The sequence below is a fragment of the Notothenia rossii genome (assembly GCF_949606895.1).
Source record: "Notothenia rossii genome assembly, chromosome: 4".
Taxonomy (NCBI): domain Eukaryota; kingdom Metazoa; phylum Chordata; class Actinopteri; order Perciformes; family Nototheniidae; genus Notothenia; species Notothenia rossii.
Genome location: NC_136902.1, coordinates 86,783,413 through 86,803,532, shown reverse-complemented (window position 1 = coordinate 86,803,532; position 20,120 = coordinate 86,783,413). Strand labels below are relative to the sequence as shown.

The following is a 20,120-nucleotide window of genomic DNA, read 5'->3' as shown; positions in this document are numbered from 1 at the left end:
CTGTTTGAGCAGACAAATATATTATAATATATTATACATGTATTTTTTAAACATAAATGTACCATAGGCATGGTACATTTCTACATGGTACATGTCTTCACTTGATGAAGATAGTGATGATGAAATATTTGAAACTATCAAACTCTATTTCTGTCAGATATGTAATGATGTCACTTTGTTCACAGAACAAGCAGCAGAGCTGATCACTGTGAAAGCCAGGTCAACTGTCACAGAAAACCAGGTGGAGGCTCTGAAGAGAGACGGAGAAGGTAAAACATCTAAACAATAGGTTGAATTTTAAATATATGTACGTATTTTTAAAGCATGAATTCACATAAATAAAATTTCTCTCTCTCTCTCTCTCTCTCTCTCTCTCTCTCTCTATGAACAATATTGCCAAAGCGTCATGGATAATACAATTCAATAGTGATATGATGATAAAAAAATGCATTCATTAAAAATGTTACAACAATATATTATTACAAAACCGCAAGTATGAAATGTAAAAAGAAACAAAGAAACAAAAGAAAGACACATGAAGTAGAGTCTCTCTCTCTCTCAATTCAATTCAATTCATTCATTTCAATTCAAGGGGCTTTATTGGCATGAAAGTTAAATTAAACAATGTTGCCAAAGCATCACAATACAAAATAATTAACAACATTAACATACATTTCAAATGTTTACATAGTATTAATGATATATATACTGTATATATACAGTGATACAATTACATTTCAACACGTGTGTGTGTGTGTGTGTGTGTGTGTGTGTGTGTGTGTGTGTGTGTGTGTGTGTGTGTGTGTCATTCACTGTCCCTCAGGTTGTGGCATGTGTATACATATTGGGCAGCAAGGTGTGCCTTGTCTCCTTCTCCTAGGAGTACTCTCAGTCTTGAGAGGTCATCAACATCCTTGAAACCTGGGATTACAGAGTTCAACTTGTTCCTTACTTCGTTGAATGTTTGGCACTTCAGGAGGAAGTGCATCTCTGTCTCAGTCTCACCTGTCGTACAGTGACCACATATTCTCTCTCTCTTTCTCTCTCTCTTTCTCTCTCTCTCTCAGTCAAACAGGTGGCTTTCTCAGCCTCTCTGTTGGCTTCAGGCTCAGGAACAATCGGACCATTTAACACTGAATCTAATCTGGTCTTCAGATACGTCTTCTCAAACATTGGGAATGCCTACAACCCAAACACAGGTACTCAAACTCAATCATTTAAAATTAGTTTTAGGTTTTCGGCTATGCTGAATAAAATACATGATCAGTAAACAAATCGATAGTTACCTTCACTGACAGAAAATGTTCCACAGGTTTTTTCATTGCACCGGTGAGAGGAGCCTACCACTTTGAGTTCTACGTATGTGGTCCCGGTCATCCGTCACATTCTTCAGCAGCTGTGTTGATCAAGAACGGAGAGAGAGTTTGTATTGCATATGAACACCAGCCTTCAGGTTGGGCAAAATCTTCTAATGGTGCCACGCTGCTTCTAGAGGTCGGAGATGTTGTGGTTTTGCGTTTGTGGGAAAACTCCAAGATATATGACGATGAAGATCATTATAGCACCTTTAGTGGTCATCTACTTTTCACCATGTGAACAAAGACCCGTTTTTTTTGTTGTGTCAGTACTTGTTGAAAAAAGTGCAGTTAGTTTTTCCTTTATATGAAAGCTGATAACAACACTGTACAATACACTTTTTAATCAAACATATGGGTGCATTTTTTGTTCAGTTTTGTTGAGGGATTTGCATGAAATACACAGTGATAAACAGGAACGGAAAACTTGTACCAGATTTTCAACATCAAATAAAGGAGGTGCAATAATTCATGAGAATTTTGTGTTTTTTTCATGAATTTCGAGAAATACTCAAGATAAATCCTTTTTTTTTTGCCCCGATGAAGATGACAAGGAGAATACCTACATGTAGGTTAGAGCTCAGCATTCATCAAAACAACTTTACTTTTCCTGTCAGATCTTTTTGTTTGTTTTTTAGTGCTCTTAATGTGAGAGGGGGAATTACGTTTGTTGCTTCAAATCCATCTTACATATAGCTTCGCTCTATCTGTTTTAAGCATCTCAACATACACAAGAACTGAATCAGCACCAGCAAATTAAAGCCTCATTGACAGAGTTTGTCCTGTACATGAAACATGAACGACGAGGTTTCAAGGCAGCAGGCATCTAAACAAAGTTAAATACATTGTTTTCATGTTCTCATACATTTGAATAAAAGCACAAACAAATCACTGCAATACTCCTTCAGGAATTTTCTTCACAATGATGGTTTGAAAATAAAAGAACATGTTATTTTTCGAAATAATAATAAATAATAAAACAATAATAAATAGAAGTGTCTTAAATATATCTAAATACATATTATTGTTTTTATGGAACAACAGAAACCCCAATGTTCACATATAAATATAGATATATATTTATATATGTTACCATTTTATTTAATAAACACAGTAATAATACAAAAACAAAACAGCACACAATGCATTCCTTCCTCTTTTAAAAAAACAACTTTCTATCATTTCTCACAATGCATACAAACATATTTACAAAACAAAAAAAGTATTTACCACCAACAAAATCAATTGATAAAGACGCCACCACCAACGGGTGCGCTGCCAGAAGGGTGGCAGTAAAGGAAGAGGGTCAAGACGGACCAGACCCGGGCGACAGAAGCTGGCTTTGGGGACGTGGAACGTCACCTCTCTGGGGGGGAAGGAGCCGGAGCTTATGCGGGAGGTGGAGCGTTACCAGTTGGATCTGGTTGGGCTCACCTCTACGCACAGCGTCGGCTCTGGAACCTTACTTCTGGATATGGGTTGGACTCTATTCTTCTCCGGAGTTGCTCAAGGTGTGAGGCACCGGGCGGGTGTGGGGATACTCCCAAGTCCCCGGTTGGGTGCTTCGTTGTTAGAGTCTACCCCAGTGGACGAGAGGGTTGCCTCCCTACGCCTGCGGGTTATGGGGGGGAAAACTCTGAATGTTTGTGTGTGCTTATGCACCCAACAGCAGTTCGGAGTATACGGCCTTCTTGGAGACCCTGGAAAGAGTCCTGTAAGGGGCTCCTGAAGGGGACTCTTTAATCTTGCTGGGAGACTTCAACGCACATGTGGGCAATGATGGAGACACTTGGAGGGGAGTGATTGGGAGGAACGGCCCCCCTGATCTGAACCGGAGTGGTGGTTTGTTACTGGACTTCTGTGCTAGTCATGGATTGGCCATAACAAACACAATGTTCGAACATAAGGATGCTCATAAGTGTACGTGGTACCAGAGCACCCTAGGCAGAAGGTCCATGATCGATTTCGTTATCGTATCATCGGACCTGAGGCCGTATGTTTTGGACACTCGGGTAAAGAGAGGGGCGGAGTTGTCAATAGATCACCATCTGGTGGTGAGTTGGGTCGAGTGGCGGGGGAAGCCTCTGGATAGACCTGGTAAGCCCAAACGTGTAGTAAGGGCAGTAGCGTGGCGTGGGGTAAAAATTAGGGGAAGCCAATAATACGTCCTTTCTTTTGGGGGGGGGGTGGGGGGGTGTGGTGGTCAATGTAATAATGGAACCAGATGAGTGATTACAGCGCCCGGTATCATTTTACACACATTTGTATCATACAGATGCAGGACTTACACACGCCTGTTATCTGACCGACAGGTCCGCACGCACTCTCCAGCCCAAACTCTAATAAGCATTCATTCACAAACTAAATCAGGACGTTTAACGTTTTACGTCCTGTTCGCTCGTTTGTTCCTCGCTGTACACAGCTCCAGTTTGGGCATTGGCCTGTCATCAGATTGTATTTGTTGTTGCTGCTGCAGCGGAAGTTTAGTACAATTATTTTTGATTAAATACTCCAAATCTCCACCCTCCATAATTGCACTTGCTTCAGTTGCTTGCTACTTTCTAACGGCGGTAAGAGTGGTGCAGTGACGCTATCTATCTTCTATCGATTAGATTTATGATTCGAAAATTATAAAAGTAGGGTAGACATGTGGATATTATCCGACTGAACAAAACGTGCATTTACCTAACAGCTTCGTTTTCCACTGACCTTTTTTCGAGCTATTTTCCAAAATCCTATGGAGAAATCGCATTGCTTTTATGTCGAGGGAAACCGAGCGCAGTTTACTTCCACTTTTTGGGACGCGTCACTGCACCACTAAGTTGATGCGATTTGATTGGATTGTGAGGCAAGGGAAGCCAGCCGCCTCTGGCTTCCCTTGGCATGGCCCTGACCAATCACAGGTTGGCAGGGGCATGACGTGAGCCTCATCTGATTGGTCAATCCCTCAATTTTTTTTCACCAAGGGAAGCAAATTTCGGCTGGCCTCCTCTCGCAACAGAGAGTGCAATCTACTGTTTCACCATAACACCTAGAGGGGCGCTGTTTCACTCTTTGTAAAATACTCAATGAGAATGGGGGAGAGACGGGCCGGCAGCAACACACAACAAAGAATTTCCGAAACTAAACGAAGTTTTTTTATTTATTTATTAAAATTATAATTACAATCTGAAAAAACAGGGGAAGCCTGGCTTCCCTTGGCCTCCAGGAGAAAACACCACTGAGTAAGGGTCAACTGGGAACGTCTAGAGGAAGCCCAAGTTCAGGAGGCCTTCAACTCACACCTCCGGCGGAGCTTTTCGGGCATTCCTGTGGAGGTTGGGGACATTGAACCAGAGTGGTCGGTGTTCAAAGCCTCTATTGCCGAAGCCGCGGCGGGGAGCTGTGGTCTCAAGGTCCTAGGTGCCTCAAGGGGCTGTAACCCTCGAACCTCCTGGTGGACACCGGTGGTCAGGGAAGCCGTCCGACTGAAGAAGGAGGCCTTCAGGGATTTGTTATCCCGGGGGACTCCCGAGGCAGTTGCAAGGTACCGACAGGCCCGAAGGGCAGCAGCCTCAGCCGTGGCCGAGGCAAAGCAGCGGGTGTGGGAGAAGTTCGGAGAAGACATGGAAAAAGACTTTCGGGTGGCAACAAAGTGGTTCTGGAAAACTGTCCGACACCTCAGGAGGGGGAAGCAGGGAACCATCCAAGCTGTGTACAGTAAGGATGGGACGTTGTTGACCTCAACTGATGGAGTGTTAGGGCGTTGGAAGGAGCACTTTGAGGAACTCCTGAACCCGACAACTCCGCCCTCTATGTTAGAGGCAGAGCTGGATTATGACGGGGGATCGACACCAATCTCCCGGGGGGAGGTCACTGAGGTCGTCAAACAACTTCACAGTGGCAAAGCCCCGGGGGTGGATGAGATCCGCCCAGAAATGCTGAAGGCTCTGGGTGTTGAGGGACTGTCATGGTTGGCACGTCTCATCAACGTTGCGTGGAAGTCGGAAACAGTACCGAAGGAGTGGCAGACCGGGTGGTGGTTCCCCTTTTCAAAAAGGGGGATCAGAGGGTGTGTGCCAATTACAGAGGCATCACACTACTCAGCCTCCCCGGGAAAGTTTACTCTAAGGTACTCGGAAGGAGGGTCAGGCCGATTGTCGAACCTCAGATTGAGGAGGAACAATGCGGATTCCGTCCTGGTCGTGGAACGACGGATCAGCTTTTTACTCTCGCAAGGATCCTGGAGGGGGCCTTGGAGTACGCTTATCCAGTGTACATGTGTTTTGTAGACTTGGAGAAGGTGTATGACCGGGTTCCCAGGGAGTCACTGTGGGAGGTGCTGCGGGAGTATGGGGTGAGGGGGTCTCTACTCAGGGCCATCCAATCTCTGTACTCCCAAAGCGAGAGCTGTGTCCGGGTCCTCGGCAGTAAGTCGGACCCATTTCAGGTGAGGGTTGGCCTCCGCCAGGGCTGCGCTTTGTCACCAATCCTGTTTGTAATATACATGGGTCGGATTTCGAGGCGCAGTCGTGGGGGAGGGGGTCTGCAGTTCGGTGGACTAAGGATTGCACCACTGCTTTTTGCAGATGATGTGGTTCTGATGGCTTCATCGGTCTGCGACCTTCAGCACTCACTGGATCTGTTCGCAACCGAGTGTGAAGCGGCTGGGATGAGGATCAGCACCTCCAAATCTGAGGCCATGGTTCTCAGCAGGAAACCGATGGACTGTCCACTCCAAGTAGGGAATGAGTCCTTACCCCAAGTGAAGGAGTTCAAGTATCTTGGGGTCTTGTTCTCGAGTGAGGGAACAATGGAGCGTGAGATGGGTCGGAGAATCGGAGCAGCGGGAGCGGTACTGCAGTCGCTTTACCGCACCGTTGTGACGAAAAGGGAGCTGAGCCAGAAGGCAAAGCTCTCTGTCTACCGCGCCATTTTCGTTCCTACCCTCACCTATGGTCATGAAGGATGGGTCATGACCGAAAGAACGAGATCGCGGGTACAAGCGGCCGAGATGGGTTTTCTCCGCAGGGTGGCTGGTGTCTCCCTTAGGGATAAGGGTCGAAAGGAGCCAGTTGAGGTGGTTCGGGCACCTAATTAGGATGCCACCTGGGCGCCTCCCTAGGGAGGTGTTCCAGGCACGTCCAGCTGGGAAGAGACCAAGGGGTAGACCTAGAACCAGATGGAGGGATTATATCTCTTCGCTGGCCTGGGAGCGCCTTGGGATCCCCCAGTCAGAGCTGGTTGATGTGGCCAGGGAAAAGAAAGTTTGGGGCTCTCTGCTGGAACTGCTACCTCCGCGACCCGACCATGGATAAGCGGGAGAAGATGGATGGATGGATGGAATAAATACATAAACATATATATAAAAAGAAACAAAAATATCAAGACAACAAGGAGAAAGGGAGAGGAAGGGACATGCAGAAGAGAGAGTATTGTGCTAATGTATTACTGTGAGGGGGTAACACTTGGTACACAAATTAACCATCAACTAGTGGTTCATTAACATGCATATTAGCAGTATATTGGCTCTTTAGTAGTCATTATAAAACACTTATTAATGCCTTATTCTACATGACCATATTCTACAAGTAATAAGCCATTAGTTGAGAGTTTTTCCTCAATAACCATCTAATTGGTGCTTATTTGTTGTAAGGAAGTTGTTGTACACGAGTTTTGGTCTTAATCAATATGGGCCTAATCAGGCAGTAGAACGACAAGAATAGTAATTCTCGCATAATAACACTTAACAAATGTGATCTATTCTTATGTAAAAACTAAAAGACATGAAACTATAAGTGTATTTATATCTAAGAATATGTTCCCTATTTTAAAGTGAACTCTTGTTCATAACCAATACGCTAGTAGTTTGACTCTAATTGACCTGAACAGGTTCCCTATTGTAAAGTTGCCTCCTCTTCACACTTTGTAAATACATTATAGCACAAACCTACTGAAATTAACCTCAACAGTACATGAACAAAGTAAGCACACGTTGAAATATCTGTTTTATTTAACCACTAAAGAGAGGCTCAGACACATGTACCAAAACATGTCAAGTTCCTCCAAGGCTGAGAACACATGCAGCCTGTACTTTATAAAAACAGATTTTTAACTGAGTTTATGTATTTGTGATCATACTGTTTGACCTTCTTGTATGTACTTAAACACTAGGTGTACTGTTCTCTCTATGTGTTGTACTGTCTCAGTGTGAACATAGATTAAGCAACAAGCCAAACTCTGTTGAGAGCAGGGAATGAGCAGCCGTGCTCCTTTATTGATTTATTTGCAGTCGACTGACATTCAAACGGAGTGAAACTATAAAAAAATAAGTTACAAGGCACTTATTGATTTCATACATGCAAGGGTAACATACACAGATTAACACATAGGACCGCTAAGTGTAAACAAGGTAAATATAGCTAACGCTAGCTGTGCAACAACCATATACAGGCTATGGCTTGCGTTAGCATGTATGCTAACGCTACCGTGTATGCCAATGCTAGCGCGAATGCTAACGCATTTTCTCATTGCGTTTAAACATCTCCAAATGTCATCACATAAACACTATACATGTTACTAATCCTTACAGTGTAAGTGTAAGGCTCACACTTACACTTACACTTACAGTCCAACCCAGCCTGTCCTCCTACAAAAAACGACCATATACTGTAGGCCGATTGTTCATGCCCTTATTACGACCCAGAGACACGTTTAAAAGTGTATGTTGTTTCTTACACGACCACTAGAGAACCTCTAGTGGTCGTGTAAGAAACAACATGCTCCCGCCCGTTCATTGCAAACGCTCCGGAGGGACGTTTATTCACAAATAACCCTCTCTGGAAAATCCTAAATTTTTGAATAGTTTGGCCAGTAAAATGCTTTTTGATTCGATTTCTGGCGAGAAGTATATATTGTACTCTTATAATCCACGTCCAGTCGATGTGTAGGATCTATAGTTTGATAGATATTACGAAGATGATTTGAGGTCTCGCCAGGAGAACGTGTATGCAGCTTCCATGTAAAGTTAGCGTGGGTGAAAACAGTTTTTCCGGTCTCAAAGTTTTCATAATAAAACCGGATATATATTCCCTCACTGTCAAATGATTACACAGTGATATCTGCATTACTCATCCACTAAAAAACATCAGTTGTCACGATTCTTATGTCATGTCACGGTTTTAGTTTGGTGTGTCTGGTAATGGGTTTTTGCTGCTCTGTTCTCCCTGTCATGTTTTTTCGTCCTTGTATATTGTCTGGTCCTTCTCCCTGTGTTTTCCTCCCTGTTGTTAGTTTCCCTGGTGTGTCTAATTGTGTTCACCTGTACCCCTTGTGTTTCTCCTGTGCTCATCATTACCAGCCCCGCCCCAGATTGTTTTCACCCGTGTCTTGTTGTCATGTGTTTAAATTCCCCTGTCTCCCAGTGTTCAGTGTCAGTTCGTCTTGTCTCTTGCTATGGTTAGGCCTATGCTCTCTTTGTGCTCTGTAAAGTTGTGTTCCTCACTACGTGAGCGCTTTCATTTTGTTCTCAATTTTTGTCATCTTAGCTAGAGATCCCATCGACACCAGCCCTTGCTCCGTCGTGGGTCCCTCTGACACCAGCCCAGGTTCCGTCCAGGGTCTCGTCTACGCCTGACCCGCCAGGGGTTCCACCAGCTCCTGCCCGTCCTCACATGACGATGTGATGTGAGATGTGAGAGTGGGTTGGAGAATTGCACAGGGGAAAATAACGTATCTATGCCATCATTTTAGATGCAGATTTTGTTAAACTAATACGTTGCACTGTTGACCAACACTATAAATTGACGGGGAAGGGGGTAGCAATAAAGATAACACCATTAAACAGTTACACAACATAACAGAAATAATATCGATAGCAGCGTCCCTAGCAACAACCTTGGTTACAATGAAAACGTTGTATGGACACAATTTCCTGAAGTAATCTTCGTAATAACTAGCAAACTAAAGATCATGTACATCCACTGCACACATAATATGAAATAACAACTCATATTTCTCGCATCAAAGGACATCAAAACGCATTTACGCATTTTAACTAACCTTAAAATAGGCATTTTCCACCGAGAATAAAACGAAGGTCGGCCATGTTTTTTTTTCTGCAGGGAGAAATGTGAAGATCACGTGACATAGACGGCAGCCATTGGAAATGAATGGTGAAAAAAAAAGTAGGGATCTTACAATTTCAGAGACGTTTTTGTAGAAATACTACGTCCTAAGTTGTGGACCAACGTAGTTATTACACTTTTTTTGTGAGACTGGGTTGGCTAATCAGCACCTCAACAAGCAACTTAACTGAATGTGTTTTTGGCGGCAGTAAAATCACAATGTCTGTAGCAACTGAATATTGCACATTTTCAAATCTAGAGTCATGCTGTTACCATGACTAAAATAAGAACTTAACAACTAACTGTAAAACACAAAGTATTACCGGAACACATTTTTTTTATCGTTCAATAAATTCAAGCTCAAACCACAAAGCTGAAAGAACTGGAGTTACAGAAGACTGAGGTGGAGAGGCTAAGACAAGAGCTTCAAGGTAATGTGTCAAGATGTAGCCCTGATAATGTTGAGCAATGACAAATAATACAATATCAAATTCATGCATGTGACGTACTGTTTTATATTTTGTTCAAGCACAAGCAGCTAAACTTGCAAACCTGGAGTCACAGAAGACTGAGGTGGACAAGCTGAAGCAACGGAATATATTAGAATAAATATTTATCAAAAATATCTAATAATATATTATATGTATTAAAGAAAATGTTCCATGGTCAAAGCTAATCTGATGAAGACAGTGATGATGAAATACTTGAAACTATCAAACTCTATTTCTGTCAGATATGTAATGATGTCACTTTGTTCACAGTACAAGCAGCAGAGCTGATCACTGTGAAAGCCAGGTCAAATGTCACAGAAAACCAGGTGGAGGCTCTTAAGAGAGACGGAGAAAGTAAAACATAGATCTAAATTATTTAATTAAGTTTTGAACAGGCTTATTCACAAATATGCGCACATTTAAAAACTTGAATTCACAGTAGGTAAATCAAATCTCTCAGTCAAACAGGTGGCTTTCTCAGCCTCTCTGTCGGCTTCAGGCTCAGGAACTATCGGACCATTTAACACTCACACTAATCTGGTCTTCAGAAACGTCTTCTCAAACATTGGGAATGTCTACAACCCAAACACAGGTACTCAATCGTATACAATTTAAAATAGTAGCAGGTTTTAGGCTTTGCTGAATTCAAATACATGATCAATAAAAATCTCAAGTTACCTTCACTAACAAGAAATGTCCCACAGGTTTTTTCATTTCATCGGTGAGAGGAGCCTACCACTTTGAGTTCTACGTATATGATCTCGGTCATCCTTCACATGGTTCAGGTGCTGTGTTGATCAAGAATGGAGAGAACGTTTGTGCTGCATATGAAAATCAGCCGTCAGGTGCTGGGTCATCTTCTAATGGTGCCACACTGCTTCTAGAGGTCGGAGATGTTGTGTTTTTGCGTTTGCGGCAAAACAATCAAATGCATGACAATGAAAATCACCATTGCACTTTCAGTGGTCATCTGCTTTTCACCATGTGAAAGGGAAACTCATTTTCTTCCGCTATATGATCTATTTCTTTTTGTATTACAGCTTTGCTTTTTTATTGACGATGCTGCACAACAACCAAAAGGACTGTATCAGTAGCAGCAAATTAAAGTCTCACTGTTTTTCTCCTGTCAATGAAAGCTGACTGACAAGCTTCACAGTAACAGCCATTTATAAATATTACATGTTTTTTCATGTTCTCTTCAATCAATCAATCAATCAATGTTTATTTATATAGCCCAATATCACAAATGTTACATTTGTCTCAGTGGACTTCACAGTTTGTACAGAATATCAGTATGACAATACGACACCCTCTGTCCTTAGACCCTCACATCGTACAAGGAAAAACTTCCAGAGAAAACCCCACAGTTTAAAGGGAAAAATGGGAGAAACCTCAGGGAGAGCAACAGAGGAGGGATCCCTCTCCCAGGACGGACAGACGTGCAATAGATGCCGTGTGTAAATTGAAAAGATAATACATTTGCAACATAGGTAGTCCAAATGTTTTGAAATGCATGTGTGTATAATAAGAAGATGAATCCACGAGGATATCCATCCAGGACTTATGATCCAGGACCGCAGCCACGACTCAAGATCCAGGACTCGCAATCCATGACACAGGACCGCAGGATCATCCATGACTCCGGATCCCGGCGTATATAGACACCAAAAAGAAAGAGATTTGGGGAAGCTGGGTTAATCGGAACATGAGAGTACACAGGTATAGACAGAGAGAAGGAAGAAGTAAGATGTCCCCCGACAAACTAAGCCTATATCAGCAAAACTAGGGGCTGAATCTAATCAGCCCTAACTATAAGCTTTATCAAAAAGGAAAGTCTTAAGCGCACTCTTAAAAACGGATAGGGTGTCTGCCGTCCGAACACAAACTGGAAGCTGATTCCACAAAAGTGGAGCTTGATAAGAAAAGGCTCTGGCTCCCATTGTACTTTTAGAGACTCTAGGAACAACCAACAACCCTGCATTCTTGGAACGCAATGCCCTAGTAGGACAATAGGGTATAATGAGTTCTTTAAGGTAAGATGGCGCCTGCCCATTAAGGGCTTTGTAGGCGAGAAGAAGAATTTTAAATTCTATCCTGTGTTCTATAGGGAGCCAGTGTAAGGCAGCCAGAACAGGAGTAATGTGGTCCCTTTTCCTAACTCTGGTTAGTACACGAGCTGCAGCATTTTGAATCAGCTGAAGCGACTTGACTGACTTCTTGGTACACCCTGATAATAAGGAGTTACAATAATCCAGCCTTGAAGTAACAAATGCATGGACTAGTTTCTCTGCATCGTTTTGAGGCAAGATATGCCTGATTTTTGCAATGTTACGTAGATGGAAGTAGGCGGTCCTTGAAATTGATTTTATGTGGGCGTTAAAGGATAAATCCTGATCAAATATAACACCAAGATTCCTTACAGTCTCACTGGAGGCCAAATTAATGCCATCCATAGTTAATATATCTTTAGATAATTTGTTTCGTAGATTCTTCGGGCCAAGTACAATAACTTCAGTTTTGGTCGTGTTTAACATCAAAAAATGTAAGGTCATCCACGTTTTTAAGTCCTTGAGGCAGTCTTGAATTTTATTTAGATGATTAATTTCATCAGGCTTGATTGATAAATATAGTTGAGTATCATCCGCATAACAATGAAAGTTTACAGAATGATTCCTTATAATATTGCCTAACGGAAGCATATATAGGGTGAACAAAATAGGTCCAAGCACTGAGCCCTGTGGCACTCCATGGCTAACTTTGGTTTGCATGGAAGATTCATCGTTGACACGTACAAACTGAGAGCGTTCAGATAGATAAGACCTAAACCAGCCTAAAGCAGTTCCCTGTATGCCAACTAAGTGCTCTAGTCTTTGCAATAGGATATCATGGTCGATAGTATCAAATGCAGCACTAAGATCGAGCAAGACAAGAATAGAGACAAGTCCCTTGTCAGAGGCTATTAGAATGTCATTTGTGACTTTAACCAGAGCTGTCTCTGTGCTATGTTGTGTTCTAAAGCCAGACTGAAAATCTTCAAATAAATCATAGTTTCTTAAGTAATCACACAGCTGTTTTGCGACTGCTTTCTCAAGAATTTTTGAGAGGAACGGAAGATTAGAAATAGGTCTATAGTTGGCTAAAACCTCTGGATCGAGGTTGTGCTTTTTAAGAAGCGGTTTTATCACTGCTACTTTGAATGATTTTGGAACATAGCCTGATAATAAAGACATATTCATAATATTTAATAAAGAAGTGCTAATTAATGGAAAAACTTCTTTTAACAGCTTAGTTGGAATCGGGTCTAAGATACACGTTGATGGTTTAGAAGAGAGAATCATTTAATTTAATTGTTCAAGGTTTATGGCTGAAAAGCATTCTAGTTTACTATCTAGTGTAATATTATTAGAACTTACGTTTCCGGGAGCTGTTGATAACACTATACTGGTCAAAGGCAAGAGGTCATTGATTTTGTTTCTAAGAGTAACAATTTTATCGTTAAAAAAGCACATAAAATCATTACTACTGAGTGCTATGGGAATAGAAGGCTCAGTCGAGCTGTGGCTCTCTGTCAGCCTGGCTACAGTGCTGAAAAGAAATCTTGCATTATTCTTATTCTCATCTATTAATGAAGAGTAGTATGCTGCTCTCGCTTTACGCAGTGCTTTCTTATATTCATTGAGAGTAATATGCCAAATTAAACGAGATTCTTCAAGTTTAGTGGAACGCCATATCCTTTCAAGTTGTCTCGACTTTTGCTTTATTTTGCGGGTTTCGGCATTATGCCATGGAGCTAATCTATGTTGTTTTATTTTCTTCTTTTTCAAAGGAGCAACAGAGTCTAATTTTATTCGCAGCGCATCTGTAGCACTATCAACAACATGATCAATTTGGGGTGGTGTACATTTTGTATAAGTTTCCTCCCCTACATGCAGACATGCTATCGAGTTAAGTATTGGTGGAATCTCTTCCTTAAATTTGGCTATAGCACTAACAGATAGGTTTCTGCTGCAGGAGCTTTTGGCTAATGCTTTGTAGTCTAGTAACAGTACTTCAAAAGTTACTAAGAAATGGTCGGATAAAGCAGGATTATGCGGTTCGACTAATAGTTGCTCAATTTCAATACCATAAGTCAGAACAAGGTCAAGAGTGTGATTATAGCAGTGGGTTGGTTTATTTACACTCTGACAGAAACCAACAGAATCTAATATAGAGTTAAATGCAACAGTAAGGCTATTTTTATCATCGTCAACATGAATATTAAAGTCACCTACGATAATTACTTTATCTGTTTTAAGTACCAAAGCTGATAAAAACTCAGAGAATTCTGCTAAGAATTCTGAATAAGGACCTGGTGCACGGTACACTGTAACAAATAAGATTGGCTGCAAAGTTTTCCAGGTCGGATGCGTAAGACTGAAAATGAGGCTTTCAAAGGAGGTATAATTTAATTTTTGTTTAGTATTGATAAGTAAACTTGAGTCAAAGATTGCTGCAACTCCACCTCCTCGGCCCGTGCCTCGGGCAATATGAGTATTGATATGGCTGGGTGGAGTGGCCTCATTTATGCTGACATATTCTTCATGTCTCAACCAAGTTTCAGTGAGACAGCATATATCAATATTATAATCTGATATTAAATCATTTACCAGTATTGCTTTAGATGCTAGAGATCTTATGTTTAAGAGACCACATTTAATCTTCCTGTTTTGTTGCACTGTAGTAGTTGTTACATTTACTTTTATTAGGTTATTATGTATGACACCTCTATTAGGTTTATTAGGTTATTATGTATGACACCTCTCTTACCTTTAAATACTATAGACATATCAATGCAATACTATTTGTAAACACACAAAGTTGATCATAAAAAATTCATACTGTTAGTAGAAAACCAAAAAGATGTGTCTTATCTGTTTCTGAGAGATACAATAATCACCAATAGTTGTCTCAGATGTTGGTGAGATCTCAGGCTCTGTGAAGACAGTCACTCTGATCCATTTTCAGCTGAGAAGCTTTGCACTTTGTCATATTTTGACTTTCTGACTCAGCACTTGTGTTTTGTTTTGGGAAAGAGTGGTTAATATCAGTTTGAACAAATAATGTTGTGTTAAACATCTGATAAAGCGCACATCATTCGGCTACTTCCTGCCTGTAGATGTTTTATAACGTTGTGTTGTTCTTTAAAAGTCAGACTTTGTAACTATGCTGGATTTATTGAGGAAGCAAAGGGAGAAAATATATTTTATAGTCTTCTTAATTTAGTTTCTGGTAAGTCTTTTATCATATCACCGAATGAACAGCCTCATTGAGGTCACTTTATCTCACTGTCATTAATGTTTGAACAAGTGGATGATAATAATGTTGTTTACATTGACTTACTGACACTGTTAACTGCCACTAGATGATTTTAATGTTTGTCTATTCATATTGTAGTTTTTAAATTGTAATCGAAAAACAGATTTCCTACACACACACACACACACACACACACACACACACACACACACACACACACACACACACACACACACACACACACACACACACACACACACACACACACACACCATCAAGAATCAAAAACGATGTTTCAACAACAAGTCAAAAGTAAAAGCTTGTTTACTATTGTGTGCTGTGTTTTCAAAGATATTTTCCAGATGCTCCAATATTTTATCAGAAGGTCATTTTTGTGCATTTATGAGACTGCGTTGGGTCCTTGAATTGGAGGTAATTTGCAATGTTGTGATATTTGTTCTCAGCATTTAACCCATCCTAGTACCAGGAGCAGACCAGCTATAGCACAGCGCCCGGGTGTGTTGTGTTATTTCTGTAGTTTTCCTGAGAACATGCTCAAAGTTTTTTTTCCACATGTTTATGGTCAATATTTTCAGTAATGATTGATCAGGAGAAGACACTATATAAAGCTGGGATTACCACAGAGACTCTAAAGTAGGTCTGAACAGACTGCCTCTTTGAGCATGGAGATGACCATGTGTTTTCCTCTGTTGCTGCTGATCTGCTCTCTCTCTACGGCTCAGCTTCAGTCTGACAATGACATTGTTCCACATCATGCTGAATCCCAGGGAGGAGAACCAACAAATGTGACTGAGCACCAACAGACCTGTCCTCAAGACATCCACGCTGTGCTGAGAGAGATGAGCGCCTCTTTGGCTGAACAGAGGGTGGAGACGAGGCACCTTCAGAGAGAGAACGAAGGTACTGTAGTGTGTAAGGTGGGGAGGGAAGACATATGGGAACCACTTTTTAAAATATAATATTTGTTTTTCATTCACAAATTACAGAGCTGTTGTTTGTGAAGAATGGGTTTTACCTTAGAATCTTTTTGTATACCTTTCTTTTTAGCACAGGCAGCTAAGCTGAGAGAACTGGAGTTACAGAAGACTGAGATGGACACGTTAAAGCTACAGCAACAAGGTATACGATGAGTATATGTCAAATTGGAGACATTACATTTGTCTTAAATATATTCAAAACATTTTTTAATGATGTAATGATACTAATTTACTCGAACAAGTTTTCAGTTGCTAAAGAAAGCAGTGAAGATGAAATTCTTTAAAGTGTCAAAGATTGTCTTCATTGCAGAATTTACTTCACATTGCTAATGTATCACATTATTTTAGCGCAAGGTGGGGAAATATAGAAACCTTTCTTGTATATAAAGTTGTTTCACTATACTATTTTACGTTGCAGAATACATGTATTAACAGATGTAACAACTTTCAGTCTGAAAAACTATTGATACATGCTTGTTCACCTTTTTATTTTAAAACAACAATAATCTGATGTTGCAGAGAACATCTCCGACAATCCCATGGATTGTCGGAGATGTCACACAATTCACTTCTAAAGGAAGGAGGTTATCAAAAGACTAGTTTGGCATGTTAGCATGCTGCTATCATAATGCTAATCAGCACCGCAGTAACATACAGCTGAGGCTGTTGGGAGCATCTGTAGTTGAGTTATAAACCAAGCTATTGGACTTACTACAATGTCGACTTGATGTGTCCAACATGCCCAATGAAACCCAGTTTGTCACTTAAAATGTATTTCTGGTTGAGGTTGCGCTACACTTTTTCGCTGCCCGTCATTGTGACGGACAGGATCGTAACATTTCGGTCAAAATGCATTATTACCCGTCAGCCTTTACACAACTCTGACGAGGGGGGGGGGGGGGGGGGGGGGGGGGAGCACGTTCGTGAACTGTTAGCGCCGTGTTATGCATGCCCACTGCAAATCGCGGGAGCGCGCACAGCGTGAAGCCAAAACTCAATATTTCAATTATTTTCACGGCACAATTAGGTATGGAAACATTCCTTTTTGGCAGGCATTAATAACACGGCATAACACCGGAGCCTCGCTGCGGGGAAAACTTTGGCGCTGTTCCGAGTTTGTTCTAATCTGTCAAAATGAAGGACTGCTTTCAGATTTTTCAGTCATTTAAAAAAAGAATCCGTCATAGACTAAGAATATTCGGTTAACGCGACCTCTGCAGTAAAATCACAATGTCTGTAGCAACTGAATAACCCACATTTGCTTATCCAGAGTCACACTGTTAACATGGCTTAAATATTAACTAAACAATGTGCAGCGAGGCGATCGCTATTGAAAAAAGAAGACTGGGTGATCATGGAGCCCAATGTGGAGCGGAGGGATTTTGATCCCCCCAAACCAACAACTTGAGTCACAATATTAATTTCAGAATAATTGTATCGACTTAAAACGTATCGTATTGCTTGTATGCTCCGTTCCACTGCGTACTGGAACTGGGGAGTGTCTGAACTTAAGATGAATGGCAGCACTGATCGGGGTTAACTATAGGTTACTTACGTAACCCCAGTTCTCAGAGTAACATGAAGTGAGATGTCTCACTATGGGATGCGCCTCATCGCGGAGCAAACAGAAGCATTAATCTCATTACGCCAATCCTGATTGGCTGGTGATCTTGACGTCAGCGTCAGGGAATCCACCCCCTATAAGTAGCTTGCGCTACGCCGCATGCGTCATTCAAAATAAGCACCTCTTCTCGCTTCACCATAGCAAGGAGGGCCGTCTGGTGAGACATCTCACTTCATGTTACTCTGAGAACTGGGGTTACGTAAGTAACCTATAGTTCTCATTCATAACACTCCGTTCGATGTCTCACTATGGGATATTGTAGCTCCCGAATTGCCAGACGAGCTTATCTCAAAAGTCACCAAGACCAACCAGAACTTAACAGTTAGAGCTCTAACTCAGCAGGGGGCCCAGCACTGCATGGGCCACACTGGGAGCAAAGACGTCTAATCTGTAAAAGCGGACAAAAGTGAGCGGCGAGGACCAGCTCGCTGCTGCACAAATGTCTTGGATGGAAACACCCTTGAACAAAGCCCAGGATGTAGCCAGACCACGAGTCGAATGAGCACGCAAACCCGAAGGTGCCTGCAGACCCTGACTCGTGTAAGCCAAAGCAATTGCCTCCACAATCCAGTGAGAGAGCCGTTGCTTAGTAACAGGCTTGCCCTTCTGAGGGTTAGCCCAGGACACAAAGAGTTGGTCATTATGACGAAACTCTTTTGATCTGTCCATATAAGTGCGTAAAGCACGGACTGGACATAGCAAATTCGGCTGCTGTTCCCCGGAGGGACACAGCGGCGGAGGAAATACCTCAATGTCAAAGGGGGTACATGAACCAACCACCTTAGGTATAAAGGCAGGGTTGGGCTTCAGCAACACTCTCGTTAACCCTCGGGCGAACTGAGTGCATGAAGGATGTACAGATAGCGCATGAATGTCACTGACTCGCTTGGCGGATGCCAGGGTCAGTAACAGCACTGTCTTGAGTGACAGGTGCTTCATGTCAGCTTCTTCCAGGGGTTCAAATGGGGCTCGAGTGAGCCCATCTAAAACCACTGTCAAGTCCCATAAGGGCACCAGTGACCTGGAAACAGGAAGGAGCCTGCAAGCTCCCTTCATAAAACGGCAGACCAGAGGATGCTGGCCAGCCGTCTTACCCTCAAAACCCACATGGCATGCAGCAATAGCAGCCAGGTAGACTTCGATCGTGGAGAAAGCTCTGTGTTGATCAATTAGGTCCTGTAGAAATGATAAAATCACTCCCACAGGGCATTGAAAAGAGGTGTGCCCTTTTTGAAGGCACTAGTCCTCAAACACCCTCCACTTACAGTCATAAAGAGACCTAGTGGAGGAAGCAGGAGGACCGGAGGCCAAATGTGCGCGAGCGCGTCCACGCCTAATGGTGCGTTTTGATCGCGCATTGAAAAGAAAAGCTGACAGTGAGCATTTTCTTTTGATGCGAACAGATCTACCGCGGCTCGGCCGTAACGCACCCACAGCTGGCTCACAATCATTGGATGTAGAGTCCAGTCTGCATATAGTGGTACACCTCTGGACAGCAGGTCTGCACCGAGGTTCATCACACCCGGTACGTGCGTCGCTCTCAGAGAGAGGAGACGGCCGCAGCTCCACAAGATCAGTTTGCGTGCCAGCATGTGTAACTGGAGAGAGCGCAAACCCCCTTGTCGGTTTATATACGATATTGTGGTCGTATTGTCCGTCCTCACAAGGACATGGTGTCCTCTGAGAAAAGGCAGAAAGCGTTTTAGGGTGAGGAACACCGCTAAAAGCTCCAGGTAATTTATGTGCGACCGCTGGAGGTCTCTGCTCCAGAGACCCCTCACCGGACGACCTTCGTAAATACCTCCCCAGCCTGTCAGACATGCGTCTGTGGTGACCACCTTCCGTGAAAGGACAGCACCCATAGGCACGCCCCGTACCAGAAAAGTCGGGTGCAGCCAGTGGCGCAGTGCCATTACGCATTTCACAGTAACCATCACTCTCCGTGCTCCATGACGCGCGGGGTTTAGTTTTAGAGCGGCTACCCAGCGCTGAAACTCCCTCATGTGTAACCGTCCCAGCCGTACAACCAGGATGGCTGACGCCATGAGCCCCAGTAACCGCAGGCATGATCTGAAAAGAACATGTTTGCGCAGCTGGAAATGAGCGAGGCAAGCTCTGAAAGCTTTCACTCTTTCCGCTGACAGGCGGGCTGGGCACCGAGTTCAGGTGTAAACCCAGGAAGAGTACAGTCTGTGCCGGGCACAACATGCTCTTTTCTGTGTTTATTATGAAACCCAGGTTGAGCAGTTGCT

The 20,120-nt window shown here is 42.6% G+C and overlaps 1 protein-coding gene across 5 annotated transcripts in view; it reads left to right on the top strand.

Moving 5' to 3' along the window:
* LOC307036631 (uncharacterized protein) overlaps positions 1 to 20,120 on the top strand; it is a 32,611-nt gene that overhangs the window by 3,535 nt on the left and 8,956 nt on the right. For 2 of the 5 annotated variants that reach the window (XM_079677115.1, XM_079677117.1), the window contains one exon: positions 186 to 269. In XM_079677115.1, coding sequence (XP_079533241.1) covers positions 186 to 269 — 84 coding nt within the window. Of the gene's footprint in view, positions 1 to 185; positions 270 to 1,067; positions 1,200 to 1,312; positions 1,826 to 10,221; positions 10,306 to 10,411; positions 10,544 to 10,655; positions 11,113 to 20,120 lie in introns of those variants that run through there. The other 3 variants (XM_079677116.1, XM_079677119.1, XM_079677118.1) reach the window with 3 other exon arrangements.